This window comes from Otolemur garnettii, unplaced genomic scaffold (genome assembly GCF_000181295.1).
Source record: "Otolemur garnettii isolate 467f Iridium unplaced genomic scaffold, OtoGar3 scaffold00097, whole genome shotgun sequence".
NCBI classification, from domain to species: Eukaryota; Metazoa; Chordata; class Mammalia; order Primates; family Galagidae; genus Otolemur; species Otolemur garnettii.
Genome location: NW_003852492.1, coordinates 2,358,836 through 2,377,344, shown reverse-complemented (window position 1 = coordinate 2,377,344; position 18,509 = coordinate 2,358,836). Strand labels below are relative to the sequence as shown.

The window sequence follows — 18,509 nt, the reverse complement described above, 5'->3', positions numbered from 1 at the left end:
AAAAAAAAAAAAAAAAACCACTTGGAAGGAAAGATTTGTATGCTCTCTAGAGATTAAGTGAGCTAGAAAACTCAAAGACTAGGAGGCACCTGTGGCTCAAGGAGTAAGGATACCAGGCCCATATACCAGGAGTGGTGGGTTTAAGACTGGCCCCGGCCAAAACAAACAAACAAACAAAAAAAAAAACCTCTAAGAGTGAAGCTGGTTTGAAAAGTTAAGCTTCAGAACAATTGAGCAGATTCAGAAAATGGCTAGCCTGGTCTCCTCCTACTTTTATTATTAAAAAAAAAAAAATTGTATGTAAAAAGTACGTGTGTGTTTGTGTGTGTGTGTGTGTGTATGAGATCTGACAATTTCAAACAAAGAGGACCATGTTGTAAAATAGTAATGTTCTTTCCTGAGCACAAGAACATCTGTGGTGAAGCTGGAAATAGGCCTGAATTTACCCCTAGATCACCCTTAATCCAAAAGGGTTGTTTTATTCATTCCTTCATTCTTTCTCTCATTTACTCATTCATTTATTCAGATATCTATTCTTCCAACATTTACTGAGCATTCACTTTGTCTAAGTCACTGGGTTTGAAGCTGGAAGTTCCATTTGAGCAGAATAGAGTTCCTGCCCTTTGGGGCTCATGTTATTTTCAGCTGTGTGGGTTCTCCCTTGGAAACCTGAGTGTGCAGGTCCTTCTGGGAGAGCAGAGGAGGAAGGGGCTGATTTTATCTAGGAGGACCCTGCTGGCCTTGATGGGGGTGTTTGCTGCTGAGTTTTGGTAGAGGTTGGGACAAGGAGATCAAGGCTTTGGAGAAGGGGAAAACCCTGTAAAAATACACAAAAGATGAGGAACTAGGTGTTGTGGGGGAAAGAAAGTGAGAGTGGGTGAAAGATGAACAGGACCTATTTTGGCATTTTGGGCTATGCTTAGATTTTATCTGCTTGACAGTACAGGAGCCCTTGTGGGGGTTTAACCTGAGGGGTGGCATGTTATTTCTACATCTTGTTTTTAAAAAGTCTGGTGAAGTACTCTTCCTTTTCCTGCTTGCCTATGTAATAACTCCCTGAGAAGCCTGGGCTTCATCCTGGCAGGGTCTGAGTGCTCCCACTGAGAGGGGAGAAAAGTGATGGGCGGCCTGCAGCCGCCTTCCCCAGCTGGTGACCTTGGAGCGAGTCCTTCCCAAGGGCTCCTCTGTAGAGGCTGAAGGACTTTTGTACTGTCATGGGAAAAGACTCTTAGCAAAGATCCTACATGGTGACGGAAACTTTTGTCTCCCCAACAATTTATTTAAAAAGTAATGTCAATTTTCTCCCTTCTTTGAAGCTGGTGGTGACTGGAATCTGAGCAGTGGATGGGCATGGAGCACAGAAACCTCAATAGTATTGATAAGCATAGCTTTTCAAAGACCATGGCCGTCTGACGATGGCAGTGGGGCTCAGGGAGGTGGGACATTGGTTGTCTATCTCTAGGCTCTTTGGAGAAGTTTCTGACTGAGAAAAGCTGATCAGAAGACCTGCATGGGGAGAGAGGCGTGTTATTTAATTAGCTTTACAATGGGCTGACTTGAAGGCACGTGGTGGTTTTAATAGAGGGAGATAGATGTCCTTTTTTGCAGGGCTAATTGTTGGGAAAGAGCAGGGTCTTTGTTCAGGCCCAGCATGAGGGCTCTGATCTCTTGGAGCCTAGGGCTGCCCCTGCTAATAATTTTAGACAGAGCTATTCAAGGCTGCTCTGTAGAGAAAAGAACAAGAACAGTATTGTGTATGCAGGATCACTGCCCAAACCTCCCCAAAGTCAGAGTAAAGAAAGGAGAGGGGGAAGACCCAGCCATGTGCGTTTTGGAGCAAGTCCCCATCATTGACTCACTATGCTTGTTGCAAAGGGCAAAGATACACTTTCATCAACTCGGGGCGGAGGTGGGCTGACTTAACTAAACACCCCTGAAAACCAGTTCAGTCCTCTTTCCCCACGATGCAGCTTTTGCTTTGCCAAGATGGAGCCGGCAGCTAGTGAGAAGACGGCTGGTGTTCTGTGCAGCCAGCCGTGATGGCTGGGCGCCAGGCAACAGTAGTGCCAGAATGCAAATTATGTAGTTGATGCCCCTAAATAGCGAAATCTCTGTTAGTAGCAGGCAGGACCAAGAACAAGGATGGCTCTGATGGCCCAATGGACAGGAGAGATACCTTCCCTGGGATGCTTTGGGGCAGCTGGTCAGCATAGGTAGTTGATACCAGAAGATCTGAGTTCCAGGTGTCAAGCCCAAGGTTGGAGGGAGTGCTACCTGGGTCCAGAGCTCTATAACTAAAATGCACACACAGTTAGGCTTACAGCACAAGTTACACTGTTAGAGAACTTTCAGCTAGAGAAAGAGACAGCCTGGGAAAATGTAAGATGAGATTAAGAAAAGACTTTTGGGAAGTGAAAGCGACAGGTGAGGATTTGGGGAACACTCGTGTAGTGTGGTACTGGGGGCGCATTACACAGCATGAGTGGTTCTGCTAACTTACTGCCCAGATTGAGAATCAAATGGTGAGGGCCATTGCTTAAGAACATTGAGACCTTTTGCTCAAGTTGTGCAAAATCATTGAATAGGTAGCAAATGTGTGATCCGGAGGACGGAGAACCCAGTGTTAGAAGGAGCTGAGGAGGGTGTGTGTTCCTCTCCGTGCTGTTAATTTGCAATGTACCTGTGAGCACAGGTTTGATTAGAACTTCCGAGCTGTATCTCACACCCATATAGTGGCAGTTAATCCCTCTTCATCCCAGGAGGGGTTGTGTCAAGGACTTGTGTAATTTGCATACCCAGATAGGACATTATCTCTGTGACTATGTCGTGATGTTAATGGCGTACACCAAGAGGGACACACAGTGCCCTAAGCTTAGGGTGACCAGACGTCCCACTTTTCAACAATTTGACCTGCGTCCCGCGGCGTTTTTAAAAAGTTCCAATTTTTAGAAAGAATGCACGAATGGGCGGGAGAGCAAGAAGGGAATATATGGTTTTCAGCTGCCATGTGGCTATTTCACCAGAATATGAGTTTTATATTATTTTTGTTAATTTTATAATGTTAAACTATAATAACAAATAATTGCTGAGAAGTGATTATCGAGAACTGCTTATCGAAGTTTGCCTTGTTGTCAGGCCCCGCCCTGCCCTGTCCCCTGCCCCGCCTCCCGCCCCCGCCCCGCCCCCCAGCAATGTTGTCCCCCCTTCCGGATGTTAACATCTGGTCACCGTACCTAAGCTCTTTGTGGAAATGCTGCACACTACAGTTTGGATTAACATTTATGAAAAGTGGATGCTCACTGAAGTCAGAATTTTGATTTAAAAAAATTACTCAAAGCAGCTAAGAGTTACTGAGGCCTCGCTCACTTTGCGCCAGGCACAGGGCAGAGGGCTGGGCACATATTCAGCTCGTATTCAGTTCCCCGCCGTGAGCCGGCGCTGTTCTCAGCTCCCTTCTCTGAATGAAGAAATGGAGGCTCTCTGAGGCCCAGGGCTGAGGGCTGGAGAGCAGCCAGGATGGGGCTCACTCTTGCCAATGTCCTGCCCACCTTCTGCTCTCACTCACTTGGCTATAGTGTCTCCCCAGTTATTGCAGAGTTTAAGTTTATTCTTATATTGTGAGGAAACCAAAGCCTGATACTTTCTGCTTGGCAAGAAACTGTAGATGTTTGTATGGGCTATTTGGAAACAGGAACGTTTATTTGGAATGGCCTCCTCACCCCACACCTCAGTCCAATTCAGTACATTCTCTCCAAGGGAAATCACTGACCATGGAGGGATCTGGGGATGCTGGGCCTTTTCTGGATCCGCACTGGCTAGTCAAGGTATCCATTTTCTCTCAATGTTGTGGAATTCCCAGAAAGAAAAGTCCTTATCTTTTTGACTTAAAAAAAAAAAAAACCTCCACATTATTTAGAATTTTTAATTCCTGGAAAGAGGGCTCTCCTGGGAACCTGCCACAGAGGGCCGAGTGCCCTTTGTTCTTCCCTTCCACAGTCTGTGGCCAGCTCCCCACCCCGCTGCGTCCTCGCCTCCCCTTGGTCCCGTGGGGCTCCCCGCCCTGGCCCTTTGTGTGATGAAGTCTTTCAAGGTGGCTGCCCAATCTGGGGAGAACACATGTTTCCGATCAATCTGATGAAACACATTTCCATTAAGAAGCAACTTCCATTTCCTCTCTGCTTTCTCCGTTCTCCACATTACCCATCGTTACCGACCATTTCGAGCCCTTAGCTCTCAAAAGCGTTCTGCAGCCCTGACTGATTAAACGGCGTCTTCTTGCACGTTACCCATGCTGAATTTGCTTCTCTCCTGTCCACCGACTCTAAGGGAGAAAGCTGTTCATTGTGCCGGAGCCCATCCAGACAGATGAGATGTGAGCTGGGTCCATTCCACCTCATGAGTCACAGGCAGGACCATCCACTAATTCCGACTCTAGCGCGGAGCTGATGCAGGACCTAGAGCGAGCACAGCTGGCCTCCTGCAAACTGAAGACTTCACTTCACTTCTTGTTGGCGCTCAAGAACCGAAAAGCAAATGTGAGCTGTAAGCCCAGGGAGGTTGACGCATCCCTTCTTGAGGCTGTTTCTCACATGCTCAGTGCTCACTAAATTCTACACATGAGTAGTCACACTGGGCGCCCTGAACTTGTTTTCGTGGATTTATGTTCCTGCGTATTTATGAAACTCAAATGCTGTGCACACTTTTCGGGAGAGTACACACCCAAGAAGAGATGGGAAGCAGCCGGAGAAAGGGCTGAGCAGTTGCTTCCTCTGTCAGTAGATTTAGCATTGGCAAAGGCCGGACTCGTGTTGATTCATTACGACACTGTGAAGCTGTTCAGTGAAGGATGGTTAGGGTGGACAGGGAGAGCCTCGAGTGAGATGTTTATGGATAACCAGCATCATGTGTGCAAACGGTGTTATATGTACAGGCTAAGGAAGATGTTCTCAGTGTGACACAGTAAAATTTTTTTAGGACTCTTATGTGAACCCAGTTGTGCAAGAAGTGATGTAGAGTAACGTGTTTATGATTGCCATTACATCTCAGGAGCACTGGGGGACGCCAGCCAAACCCTTTCTTTCCTTACTTTCTAGGGTTTAAAATCAGACAGTTTTTCTGTTGCATTACCTTGATTATCCATTAGCAGACACAAATAATTAAGTGCAGAAAGTAGACTCTACCACAGCCAGGGAGCTTAGGGCATCTTCATGTGCCTCTGTGCACCTATTGGGCACAGGAACTCAGCTGACTTTCCCTGTCCTATCCATTCCTAACCACTCTCAGCCCATTTGCCCCCATTTCTTTCTTTCTTTTTTTTTTTCTTTTTGCAGTTTTGGCTGGGGCCGGGCTTGAACCCACCACCTGAGGTATATGGCACCGGCATCTTACTCCTTTAGCCACAGGCACCTCCCATTTCCCCCCATTTCTACTCCTAGTCCACCCTTTTTCTCACTAGAGAGGATGGCTGTGTAGAAAAAGGATACATTTCAAAATACAGTGCTTCTAGGGACCTGACCGATTAGAGTACAGTTGAGGAGGTGAGGGGGAGATTTGTAATAGGCCGTGGGCTTCCCATAAAGCACGTAACCACTTATTCTTCTCTGCAGAGATGGAGAAAGTTGAGTTCATCTTATGTGTTCCTTTTATTTTACAAATAATGCATGTAGCAGTTATACTTCTTACCTGTGTGGCAGTCAGTGAGATAAAAGATTCGACGTGAAGTCAGAAATTCCTGAAGATTGCTTCTGAGTAGCAGTCTGGGAGTCGGAGCAGCTCACTGTCTCAAACGTTCAGACTGACGCTCAAACAGCTGATTTGCTTTGTGGTGGGCCAAATGTCATTTTTTTTCCCCACAAACAACTATACATGCCTATGTTTAGATGAAAAGTAAAATGAATATTATGATCTTACCAACATCTTCCTTTAAGGGGATGAGAGGAGCAGAATAAAACTTTATAAAGACTTTTCAGTTTGAAGAGAGTCAGTTGGTTACCTCTTTAATCTTAAACTTTGGGCACTTTTGACAAAGCAAAGCAAAACAAAATGTCTATCTGAGATTTATTGTTCTGTAAAGATGTTATAGGGTGTTAGGAGGTTACCTTTTCATTAATTAAATGATCAACACAACTTGCTGAGTGTCTTTTGTCTTGAGCTAAACACCCTGGGGTGTAATGACATTGACCCTCAGTTGCTGCCTGTTGGGGGAGGGACGTACAGAGACACCAGGGGCCTGCTCAGGATGCTGGACAGACTGGCCAACTGGGGATGGTGTTAAAGCTTCTGCGAGCGAAGCCAACATCCATGTGGGGAGGACTGAGAAATACCCTCTCTGTTCTGTGTAGATTTTCAGCTTCTCACACCTTCTGTGACCTCCTGGGACCCTCTCACCTTGATTCTATCTTGGATCCATCACTGCGTTCCAGCCTGAGGACCTCCCATTGATCTGGGTTTTTTTGTAGTTCTGTGACTACTGGCTGTGCAGGATAGTTCAATTGCTTTGAGGTACTGGGTACTCTACCAAGCCATCGCACCATTCTGGAATCTTGGAGACTTAAGTCCCAGAGTGACAAGGGCACAGGCTCACTGTGTGGCAGCCTCTCCTCTCCCTGACCTCTGCTCTCAGGAGAGACCTTCCACCACATGTGCCCGCACTGTTCCCTGTAGGGGCTGATCTCCTGGTGCTCCATCTGTCTGCTCCTTGATCTCTGGGGTGGTAAATGTTAATCCTTTGGGGCGATTGACTTGACATTTAAAATGAAAGTGGTGTAGAGAAGGGGAAAGGTTCCACAATGAAATTACCTTAATGTAAGATTCAAACCACAACTGCAGAGAACATCCGTATTGAAGTTTGGTGTTGTCTTTGTCTCCCAAGGGAGAAGCATGATAAAGTCAGAGGAAGGCTTTAGGTTTCCATTAGGATGGAATTACCTGCAGCCCTGGGCAAGGGGTGAAATCCTGTTTCCTGGGGGCACAGTGCTCCCTACCAGGAGGCTGGGTCTCTGCTTCTCCCCTGTTATTAAAGAACATCAGTTGTCCTGGCATCTGGCTGATGCCACCATCCTTCTACCTCCTCAAGGGGCCAATTTAGGACAACTTAAATTGGAATCTAAATTGCATGATTTCCAAAAGCTCACAGGGGAGGCTCCATTCTGCATGATCCAGGCCAGGAGGGAGCAACAATCCCAGGAAATTTGCTCAGTCTGCTTGAGGGAAGCAACCTGACCCTGGGTGTGGCGGGGGCCCTGAATCCCGGCAGCCTTCATCCGCAGCTCTTTGCCTGTTTCTGTCGGAGCCCCGTCTCATCTGCTGCAGGAGGAATACGTGATGTCTAAACTGGTGGATTTTAAAATGTCGCTTGGTCTGTGGATTAGGCCAATCCGTCCCACATTGTTGGGGCTGCAGATGCAGTTGAATGCTTAGTAATTATAGTCTGAAGAAAATGCAGACGGCAACAGAGCCAACCCAGACCCTTTCTCTTCCTGCAGCCCAAGCCGAGCTGTTTCCACAGGGAATGGTGGTGTGGCTATCTTGCAATGCATTCACCCAAAGACAACCAGGGCAAGGAATCCTGCCGGATTTCTAGAAATTGAGTCTTTTCATCTGTTTGTTCCTCTGTCCATGGCATCCTGCTTTGTGTTTGAGGGGTGTCCAATAACAGATGAGGCTGAATGGCAGTGACTTGACAGAGTTAAACCTATAGGGAGATTCCGGAGAGGAGAGCAGGGCTTGGGTTGGTGGACTCCCACCCACCTCTCACATGGGACAAACCCAAGACCCAAGGTTCTGTCTCCAAAGAGGCCCCTCCAATGTGCTCTTCCTTCAGTATTTAAGCTGTCACTTTTCTGTGACTCTTAAATACCAATCTTCACTGCTGGGATTTCCCAAGGGAGGCTGATGCTGGGAGAGTCCCTGTTCCAGAACTGAACAAGGGAATTGAAGAGATTTGAAAATTAAACATTGTAGTTGTCCCAATATCTCCCTGGAGACAGTTCAATTAAACTGAGGATTCAACCTACTTTGCAAAGGGATGGCCAGACAGAGGGATTTAAAGAGATTTCTTATCATACGTAATGTACCCTACACTGGATCTTAATTATGGTAATCAAATACTTATTCTGACCTATCATGTTTCCCCCCAAATAAGACACTTATTTATTTTTTCTCAAGAAGACACACTAGGGCTTATTTTCAGGGGATGTCTTATTTTTATTAAGTATAATACAATAATCTACATTTATTCAAATACAGTTAAGTCATCTTCTGGAACCTGACAGGGGGAGCTGACCTTGTTGGTGGGGCTGGTGCTAGTGATGCGTGAACTCCTTTCCCCTAGCTGTTTGCACATGTGGAATAGGATGCCTGTGACTGCGGTTACCACATGCACACCTACACAAGTGCAGCTCAGAGAAAGGAGCTGTGGTCTTCCTTACCACTCTGTGTGGAAATGCAGGGCGTGGCTATGCATATATACTGCTGCATAGCCATGCCCATCACTAGGTCTTATTATGGGGGTATGGCTTATATTTAACAAATGCATAGAAACCCTGCTAGGGCTTATTTTTTTGGGTAGGTCTTATTTTGGGGGAAACACGGTAGACACTGTGCTAAACGTTTTATGTGAATAATCATCCAAGTAGCCTTAAAAGGTAGATGCTGTTTGTTACCCTTACTTGAAAGGCAGAGGACACGAGATTCAGGATTATTTAAGCAATTTACGGGTGGTGGTAATTCAGCCTGTGAGTTGGTGGAGTTAGAATCTGAACTTCAGAGTTATTCCAAAGCCCACACTACTCACCCTCATCTTTATTACAGAGAACTTTCCAGGGCAATTAGGCCTCCAAGTTCTCCCCCCTGCCTGCCCTCCTCCGCCTTCTGTCTTCCCTCCTAGCTCATTGTTTATTGTGCTTTCTAAACAATAGCCCAAGAATCTCTATGGAAGGGTAGGGAGAGCAGGGGTGATTTTATTCCCTGAAACAGAGATGAAGTATGACCCGAAAAGATTAAGTGGCTTTGGTGAGAGCACAGAGACAGCCTGCAGTCAGCAGCAGCACGATCTGAGATGTGGGTTCCTGAGCTGACCCCCCAAGCCTTTTGGCATCCCAGTTTAAGAGGATTATTTTAATTATCCATCCTCTTCTGACTTACCATTCTATTGCTGCTTGATAATGGCAGATAGTGAAGCCCCAGGTGTTTTCCTTACCCCAGTGTGCTTTTTAATGATCAAACTTATCACACAGAAACCACTTGCTCTGGCAGTGAGCTTTCCAAGCCTGCTTCTGCAAATGGCAGGCGCTGCTGCCTCTTAGTGAAAAAACGAGACCACAAATGCAACTCAGACAGGTTGTTGTTAATTGAGGGCTTTTTTTTTTTCCTAAATCTTACATTTATACCAGTAAATCAACATTTGTGAGTCATGAACTGGTTCTGGATCAGCCGTTAGCGGTCTCAGTGTTTTTGTTCCTACCTTTGATACAACATGTTTTAGTTCAAAACGCAGAAGAAATGCTTTGTTTTGTTGAAGTTCAAGACCCAGGAGCAGGCAAATAGCATTCTAGAGCACTTCTGCAGAGTCTGTCTTCCATGATTGTTTAAAATCAGGTGTACATTTATATTTGCTGGAGTTCAGGGAGGAATAGGAAGAAAGGAGAAAGTTTATGTTTTTTACACGCACCACGTATTTGAGAGAATTTCCATACAGAGGTGACTATTTTCTTGCTGTTCGTTAAGTCTACGCCACACTCCTGTTCCTCGACTCCCACAGACTTTTCTTGGCCTATGTTGACTTGATGTTCCTAGTCTAAGGCGTTTCAGCGCTTGGTTGAATGTAATTAGCTAAAGCCTAAGGAATGCTTAAAAATACAATTCTGTTTTCTCCCAAGTGCAGGAGGAGCAGACTGCTGCATTAGAAGGAAAAGCAAACAAGTACTTCTTTGGTTGATTTTTTTCCTGAGTGCCTTAAAAGTCACGTAGAGTCTTGACATATCTTGCCCAAGTGGATGGAAGGCAAGGTTCAGCTGCTCTGGTTTTGCTGGTAGGAAAACTGAGTGGACATGAGCTCTGGGGATAGAGATTCTGCTCCCCTGGGAAGGACAAAGGACAAGCCTAGATGCAGAATCACTGACATCTTTCCCTTCATCTCCACAAGCCACGGCATATCAAACCCAACCACAGTATTAGGAGGAACTGGTGCCAAAGCAGACGCCCATGTGACCAGAAAGCTGATAGGCCATCATTCAACACATGCATGTATTTTACTGAGTATCTGTAATGTCTTAGGCGCTGGGCTAGGGATAATTATTTAGGATATGATAAGATAGAAATGTCACTTAACATCCACATGAATTTAGAGAAATCTACATATGTCCAAAAGACAATACAAATTCATTTTTCAACATTGGTTAACTAAGTATGGCACTAACAGACTAATTTAGTTGTTAACATCCCACATATGTAAAAATATCTTAACCGGACTTTATTAATGCTCCTTGTGTTAAAGTTTCAACCAGCTCCAAGGTTAGATGCACAACTCTGGATAGCATAAAATTCATAATTAGTATCATTTAGAAGTAACGGCCTTCCTGGCCGTCTGTGCTGGCCCTGGGCTCTTCCCCCAACCCTCTTGCTTTACCCAGCCCCATTCCTTGATTGGGCACTCCGATATTTTGAGTTTCTGTGCTTCCAGACTGGCTTAAAGGATGATTGACTCGCTGAGTTGTCCTTGTTGAAGAATTAGAAGGAATAACTTTCCTCACTGGGAGAGTGGAAAGTGTTTACAGTTTAATCATGGTGGACTCCCTTCGTATCTAATTTTGGTGGATGTTAGCAGAAATGTTTATCGAGCCTGGGGAAGAAAACTGGGGAGCAGACAGCGGAAGAGAGAAAGAAGTTGTTCTGAGGAAGCTGCAATGAAAATAAAGTACTCACACTTTGATTAAAAAATACCAGCACTTTCTTAATATCAACAAAACAAAATCCCCCAAAGCAGCTCTCGGTTTGCTCGTTCTTCTGGTGTTTTCATAGCAAGTAAGGCAGCACTGATTCAAGAATCTTTTCTTTCTTTTTTTTCCTGCTTGTTTGAATGTGTAAATGTACAATTCATTCATCAGCTGTTTCCCTAAGCTTTTCCCAGGACCCAAAGTGTCTGTTCTTGTCATCTGGAGGCCAGCATTGTTTTCTCATACCTTTTGGAAACACAGCTGGATTGCAACACTCTTTGTCCTTTCAAAAATTAGGGTTATCACATGTGACTATTTTCCTCTGGTCCCTGAGGAGGGGCATAATCAGGAGCCAGAGAGTTTTCTGTTCCTGGTTTCTTCCCTGATTTGCTGTAGGAAACCTCCAAGTTACTAATGCTTCAAGGAGAGAGAGACACACACACACACACACACACACAAAACTGCTTCAGATGAAGGCAAGCAGGTGTGTTAAAACTTACCAGAGGCAGAAGTTACAGTTATAACCAAGTGGTGGGAGTTCAACACAAGCTTAGAAATCAGGAAACAGTATTAAAAATAGCTTCTCTGAGGTAGTTCTGGAAGATTTATGTTTAATCTTGTACTTAAAGACGAATCTCAGTGCCTGGCTGTACTTAAGTATGTACCGCTGCACGTACTGGTCGATCCGTGAATTAGGACAAAATATCTCCATTTATAATAACCAATGCATCAGTGGCATATCATGATTGATTCGGGTTCGTATTGTTTTATCTCAAGTGTTGGGAGTTGGCAAATCCATGACCCAGGCATGCATGGTGACTCCGTCAGGGCGACAGTGGGGCACCCGAATCCAACCCCTGCGCCTCGTGTCACTTTCTTGGTGGCAGATGTGTTGGGAGGGCTGCTGATATTTAGCAGAGCAGAATTTGTGATATCGTAGAGGAGCAGAATAATTAGAAAATACAGCTTCTCCTTCCACCCAGCCACTGCTGTAGGCAAATTGGAAGCTTGTGGAAGGAGGCCTATGGCTGGGTTCTAGTTTGGGGCCCCCTTTCTGGATTCCCCCATCAATGCAGGCACGATTGGGGGTCTCCAGTAGAGTGTGTAGGGCTGGGTCCTGACCAAGCCAGTGAAGCATTATTTCCGTTCACCAAGGCTGTCCTTATCCCTAACCATGTCCCAGTGGGCTCTGAAAAACGCAAGGCTTCTCCTGAAACAGTCCCAGACTCTGCCGGGCCGGAGTCCAGTATTTGTATCGCCCTCTGAGGACACTGGCTCGTGAACCCCCGCGCCAGCGGCACGCTCGGCCCCGGGTGCACATGCCTCACGTCCTGTGTGTCAAGCTTTGTGAATGAACGATGCACACGCACTTGGAAAACTATGCCCTTACTGGGAGGGGACAGGAGCCAGTGACCAAGCCCTCAAGAATGCGTGGAGAATCAGACGGACTTTCCCGAAACGGCCGGCCGCGCAGCCTCCGCGCCCAGCCTGGCCGCGCGCTCGGAGACTTCTCTCCAGGCCCAGGGCTCTGCCGCCCCCGGCGCTGGGGCTGCGCTCCCCGGCGGCCGCGCGCCCGGCCCCGCCCCGGCCTGGCCCCGCCCCACCCCGGCCTGGCCCCACCCCTCCCCGACCTGGCCCCGCCCCATCCGTCCTTCCTTTCGCTTTGGGCCGCAGACGGCAATTGGCCGCTGGAGCTCGGCCCGCCCACCAAGGCCCCGCCCCTTTCCTCCGACTGCCCCTGGCCCCGCCCCTCGATCCCCCCGCCCAGAGGACATCGCTGGGGCCCGGACGCGCGGACCCCGCGGCTGAGACGCGACGCCGCGAGAAACGCCCAAAGAGGAGGAGAGAGCGCGGGAGAGAGAGAGGGAGACCAGCGCGGTTGGGAGAGAGAGAGCGCGAGGGAGCAGAGCAGCCGGCGGCGGAGAGCGGGCGCGGGCGAGGCCCGGGAAGGAGGCGCGGGCGAGGCGCGGGCGAGCTGGGACCGAGCGCGCTCACTTCTCCGCAAAGTGCCAACTTCCCCGAGAGTGCCGGGCGCGCACCGTCTGGGCGCCAGGGAAAGTCAGCGGGAATTTGTGATTTGGGGGAAGAAAGTCGGATTTCCCCCCGTTTCCCTTCCCCAGTTACTAATTCCCATTAAAAAGAAAAACAACAACAGTAACAGCAAACTTCCTATAATCCCGTCTGTCCCCCACTCCTGGCACCATGAAGGCGGCCGTCGATCTCAAACCGACTCTCACCATCATCAAGACGGAAAAAGTCGATCTGGAACTGTTCCCCTCCCCGGGTGAGTGGTGACTGCCGAGGCCCCCACCCCAGCCCTCCACTTCTGCCCCCGCTTCGCGGTTACTTTGGGCCATGCGTTTCTGCAGGAGCGGGGGATGCTGTTGGCCGCCGGAGAGAGGAGGAGGAGGACTGTAGGTGGCCGGAGACCCTTGGTTTGGGGGACGGTATTTATTTTCACAGCTGTGTTTTTGTGAGTAGTGGGAAATAGCTTGTAGAATTTCCAGTGGACACCTCTCCTCCCGTTCTTACTTTTATAATTTCCCCAATGAGTGAAACCTCTGGCCTTGTTCCTCAGCGTTAGGGGAGAGGATGGACACTGCCTCAGTGGACATCAGCCCTGGATCCTGCATGGGAGCCGCATGGCCCTGGGCTGTCTAACTGCCCACTTCCATGCAGATTTTAAAGTGGTGGCCTGTCTCCCTCCAATGCCTCTGTCTTAGGTCTTTTGCTGTCTCGGCCTCTTCTCTGGGTTGAGGGTAAGGAGACGGGAGAACTGAAATTATCCCCTTAGCTGTGGGGCGCATCTGTGCCTGCAGGTTACTGCGTTTGCCCGTTTTTCCAGTGTGCGGTTAGTGAGTTTGTCCTCTGGTACCAAGAACCTTGGAGGAAGGAAGGAGTCCCAACTCCAAATGTGTCCTTGGTTCATGATATTGTCCAGCTCTTTGATTTGTGTAGGTTTGAAGAAGGTAAAGATAGGAAATACATTTTATCTTAGATGCTGATTTTGCTGCTAAGCAGCTCACTAGAGCTCTGGCCCTACAGACTTCCCAGAACAAATGCAGTTTGGGAAGGAAAGATGCTTTCTTTAGGGTAGGGAACTGGCAGTTATCCTTAGAGAGTGGTAATTTTGAAGGCGAAGATACATAGATTTAGAGAGAAGGCGATGCATTCTGGAAAATAATTAATTGCACTAACATGCTTCTCTGTTGTATGTGATTATCCGTGAAAGCTGGTTGCTGCTGTCTTAGTTAACACTTTGCCTCTGACATAATTAGCTGCTGCTTTTAACCCTTTTTAAATCTGCTTAAACTTTCAATGCAAGCCAGAATTTCGTCATTCTGAGATCCTTCAGAAGTTTTAATAAAGATACATAGGTCATGTCCCCCCCACAACACTCAACCCCAGGACTGCAGGGTATAAAGAAGCCTAAGGTTATTTCTTGCCTCAAGGATAATGATGTTCAGAGCAGCCCTGAGAGAAAATAGAACCATAGAGACAGTTTGGGCCCTTCCAGCTACAAATCAGAAATGATGTTGCTTATGATGGCGGCATTTGGGGTTTGAGGAAGCCAGAATAAGTTCTGTTTGTCATAATTAATTCAAACCATATATAGCAGAGAAAGGGTAGTTCACAGGGAAGACTTTAATGCAACGGATGGGTCTTTTCTGTAAGAATGACTTGTTTATATATGTTGTTATGAGTGTTTATGGGAAGAGAGAGATGTGGTCGTCTGGGAAATACAGTGTAGCTGTGTCAGTTCACCTACAGTGCAGCTTTCAGGCTGGGGATGAGGAAGAGCCCCTGGCAACACATGTTTCAGATCACAGTAAATAGCTGAAGCATTTTTTCTTTTTTTTGGCAATTTAATGTTAAGTATTAGAGATTTAACGTAGATGGTGCTATTATTTCAGTTGTTGATAAAAAGAAGCCCCAGGCAAGTCAGTTTCTTGGACTTTCTCATCTGAAAATAGAGAGGGTGAGGCTGAAATGGTGCAGTCAACATTTGTTGGATCCGAAGCACCTTACGGAGGCTTTCCAAGCCACTGATCAGGTTTTGGAAGTGACCGTCAGTACAACGTAGTTTCAGCTGCTGGAAGAAACTGAGCAGTCTTCTGCCATTCATTGTAAGGGGATTTGACTTCTAGCACTATCGTTTATTTTCTTGGGAAAAAGAGAGAAACTTGAAAATACATATGGAGTATAAAAACTAGGCTTTAACTGAACTTTTTCTGGACTTGCTTAAATGCAAATATTATACCCATATTTCAGAGAGGAAAATAGAGACACCTTTAAAGTAAACTTCAATAAAAATATCTAGTGAGCCAGTGGCTGAAGTGGAATCAGTCCCTATTTCTAACTTCTCAATGTGTATCGTCTGGAGTAATATTGCAAGTTACCTTGGAAAAGCTTAGCAAAGAAACGTCAATTGAGACTTAAACTTGTAGGTGCCTGAGACAGAAGGAACATTGGTTAGGACTGCTGGCTTTTGTTAGTGGAAGGACAAGACATTGGCTAAGTGGGGATTTGCTTTGCCCATCAGACCATATAGGACATATGTTTAAAGTTTAACTTCTCACAGCGTGGCTTTGTATCCACAGCTGTGACTTAAATATTTGTCAGAATGATTTCTTTGGGTTGCTTAGTTGCTTATGTGTAGAGGCCACTAGTGTGGGATCTTATCTGGCTTAAATGATTAAACCAGAATTTCCTCCCTAACCCCTCCCAAATTTATGAGAGCCAAAGAGAGGCAGTGGAGAAGTAGGGTGTCCAAGCAGGACTTGAAGGACCTGGACTATTTGCTTTGTGCTAGGACCTGACCAAGGACATGATCAAGATCTTTTATTTGCTTTTTCTACTTTGAGACTTTATAGGATGTTGATGGTCTTAAGTGCCAAATTAACATAAACTTTGAATGAACATTGGAGTTGAATTTTCCTTGTCCATGTAAGGTGACATACGCTGTTTGATTGCAACGGGTGTGATTGCAAGGTTCTCAGATCTTAAATAGGCTAGAAATGAACACAGCTATTGGGTTCACTCCTGGTGTGGAGGCTGCTAAGAAGGGATCCCAGGCTTGTGCCAAAGCAAACACATTCCCAAGCTGCTTAATTATTCCTCTGCTTTGCCACCTTCTCTGCAAGGAGAGCCTCATGTCCAGATGAAAGCAGGAGTTCTGATTTTGGATATTTACCCTTTTATAAGAATAAGAGGCTCAGGCCCTCTCCCTAGCTCACCACAGCAGAGGGCGTCTATACATGGGGAATATATTGCCCGTGGAGATAGGAAGAAGCTTTGTCCATGCTCCTCTTGGTGTGTCTTGGTTTCTTCACCAGTGTGGACAAGGAGAAGGGCAGAGCTGCCCACACTGTTGGGTCACTTGCTTGCTGTGCTTCCACACGCGGGCCAGCCACGCTCCATTCGTGAGGAAAGAGCCTGCTGGTTCAGGGCAGGGACTCTGGGGCCAGCCTCTGGGTGTGAATCCCCGTGTGGCCACTTAATAGCTGTGTGACTTTGGACAAATGACTTAATCTCTCTGTGCTCCACATCTTCATCTGTAAAACAAAATGTCATGGCTCTGCTTCCTGGGGTTGATGTGAGGATTAGATCTGCAAATGTGGGCAAAGCCTTGAAATAGTGCCCGATGCGTGTAAGGGCTGTTTAGCTGTTCACAAGAAAACAAATGAAGGAAAATGGTTCTGACTGGTGTAGAACTTTTAGAAGCCCTTGGCATGTCTGTTGGGGGTATGGTGGTTGTATCATGCACTTCCTCTAATCTGTTATTTAGAAGGGAAGGAAAAGTAAAGTTAAAGAGACCTGGAGAGCAGACGCAGTGAGCAGGAACTGCCAGAGTGTCTTGAGGTCCAGCTGTCACAGAAGCACAGGAGTGGGCTGCTATGTTAGGTAGTGGACGTTGCCGGAGTCAGCGTCCAGCACAAAGGGCATCAAGTCCAGGGGGAAGGGGAGCATTTCTGGGTTGATGGAAAAGTAGAGTTTTTCAATTATGCAGGTGGAGAACTGCATCATGTCCAGTTATAATAAAATATCTCACATTTTATTTATTTATTTGGTTGGCAGAGCTTGCATTCCTGGCATTTTTGGTTGGTTTGTGTTGCTGTTTTTTTGTCTGTGTAACTTCTTTTTTTTTCTCTTAAAGAGGCCAGACCACCCTGTAGGAACGTCACCTCCCTGTAGGAGACAAACCAGCCCGTGGTCAACCTCCCAGAACCCACTTGCTCTGGCCTCCATCAGAATCTCTGCAAACCTGAGAGCTGATTAGTCTAGGGCAGGGTGTTTTTCAGGAAGGAGTGCCCCCATTTCAAAGAGTACAGTGGGAAACTCTTCAGGGGCTACCCTGACGTGTGACCGCAGTTGTCTCTCCAGTCTGTGTAAGGAGGAGCCTTCCTGCCTTGCACTGGAGGTGGACTCTGGCCATTCAAAAGTCACTGGAGTATTTCTGAAATGCATATTGAGCCTGTGGTGTGTGCTGGGCACCATCAGGAAAAAGGCACTTTTATGCTTTTTCCTGAAAAAGGGGAAGGCCCTATTTTCTCAATTTTTCAGAGGAAAATAACATTCATAGAGATGCATACTTTGCCTAAGGCCACGCATTAGACACTGGTGAGATGTAGGCATTTTGTTTTTAGAAATAAAAGCACCATGTTATTTTCAGAAACTCAGGACATTAAAACATGGGCCTGTGAGAAGGCCCTGCTGGTAGGTGCTTTGGGGCCTGAAGAAGCACAGTGGTGCCGTGCTGTCCCTGAATCAGGTGGGGTCACTGGGCTTGGTGCTCTCTTGGGGAAAAGGCCTGTCCTGTGGGCTATCCCCAGGTCTGGCAGTCCAGTTATGATGCTTTAGGAAGATGCCCAACCAGCTAAATGCCTTCTTCAGATTGCAAAGCCCAGAACCAGGATTCTCCTTTTCAGATGTCATGGCTCTGTCACGGGCGGGAGGTGATGGAGTTTACTTCCAGGATCAGGTTTTCCCTGAGCCTCCAGACCCTTCCCAGGTTGTCTCCTTTGTCACCGACATGGCTGTGCGCTGACCGTCTCACATTCTGGATGAGGAGAGAGTAGTTGGCAAACTCCTTCCTTTGCTTGAGACAATTGAAGTTTAATTTTCTGCTTGCAAAGAGGCCATGGGTAGTTATATTTACTGTCTTTGCCTCAAAGAAATTTTGTTTTTTCCCCTAAAATTTAGTTTTGCTTAAGTCCATTCTATGTGGCGGGGTATAAGAAAGGAAGGCCAGCCCCAGGATTCCCCCTGTGGACCTGCTGGCCATGGCTCTCGGCTCCTGGAGAAGCAGGTGCCCTGGCTGTGAGCCTAGGCTTGAGAAATTGGCTACTTTCTTAGTGCATTATGGGGAGCATTTTCTTAAATGGTGGGTGCACTTGAGCCCCTGAGGTGATCAGGGAGAGGAATTTGCATGTGAACAGCACGGCCTCCCTCCTCTGTGTTCCTGGTATTCTAGGCCCACCCTTCCCTCACAGCTGTTAAGCTGTTCTTAACTCAGGGTTAGGAATGTCAAGGCTATTCCCAAATTTCTCATTTTCACATGTCATGTGTCTCTAG

At 46.9% G+C, this 18,509-nt stretch overlaps 1 protein-coding gene across 1 annotated transcript in view; it reads left to right on the top strand.

Moving 5' to 3' along the window:
- Positions 1-12,825: 12,825 nt before the first annotated feature.
- ETS1 (ETS proto-oncogene 1, transcription factor) overlaps positions 12,826-18,509 on the top strand; it is a 63,943-nt gene continuing 58,259 nt past the window's right edge. The window contains exon 1 of the mRNA XM_023516765.1: positions 12,826-13,218. Coding sequence (XP_023372533.1) covers positions 13,137-13,218 — 82 coding nt within the window. The 5' untranslated portion in view covers positions 12,826-13,136. The remainder of the gene's footprint in view (positions 13,219-18,509) is intronic.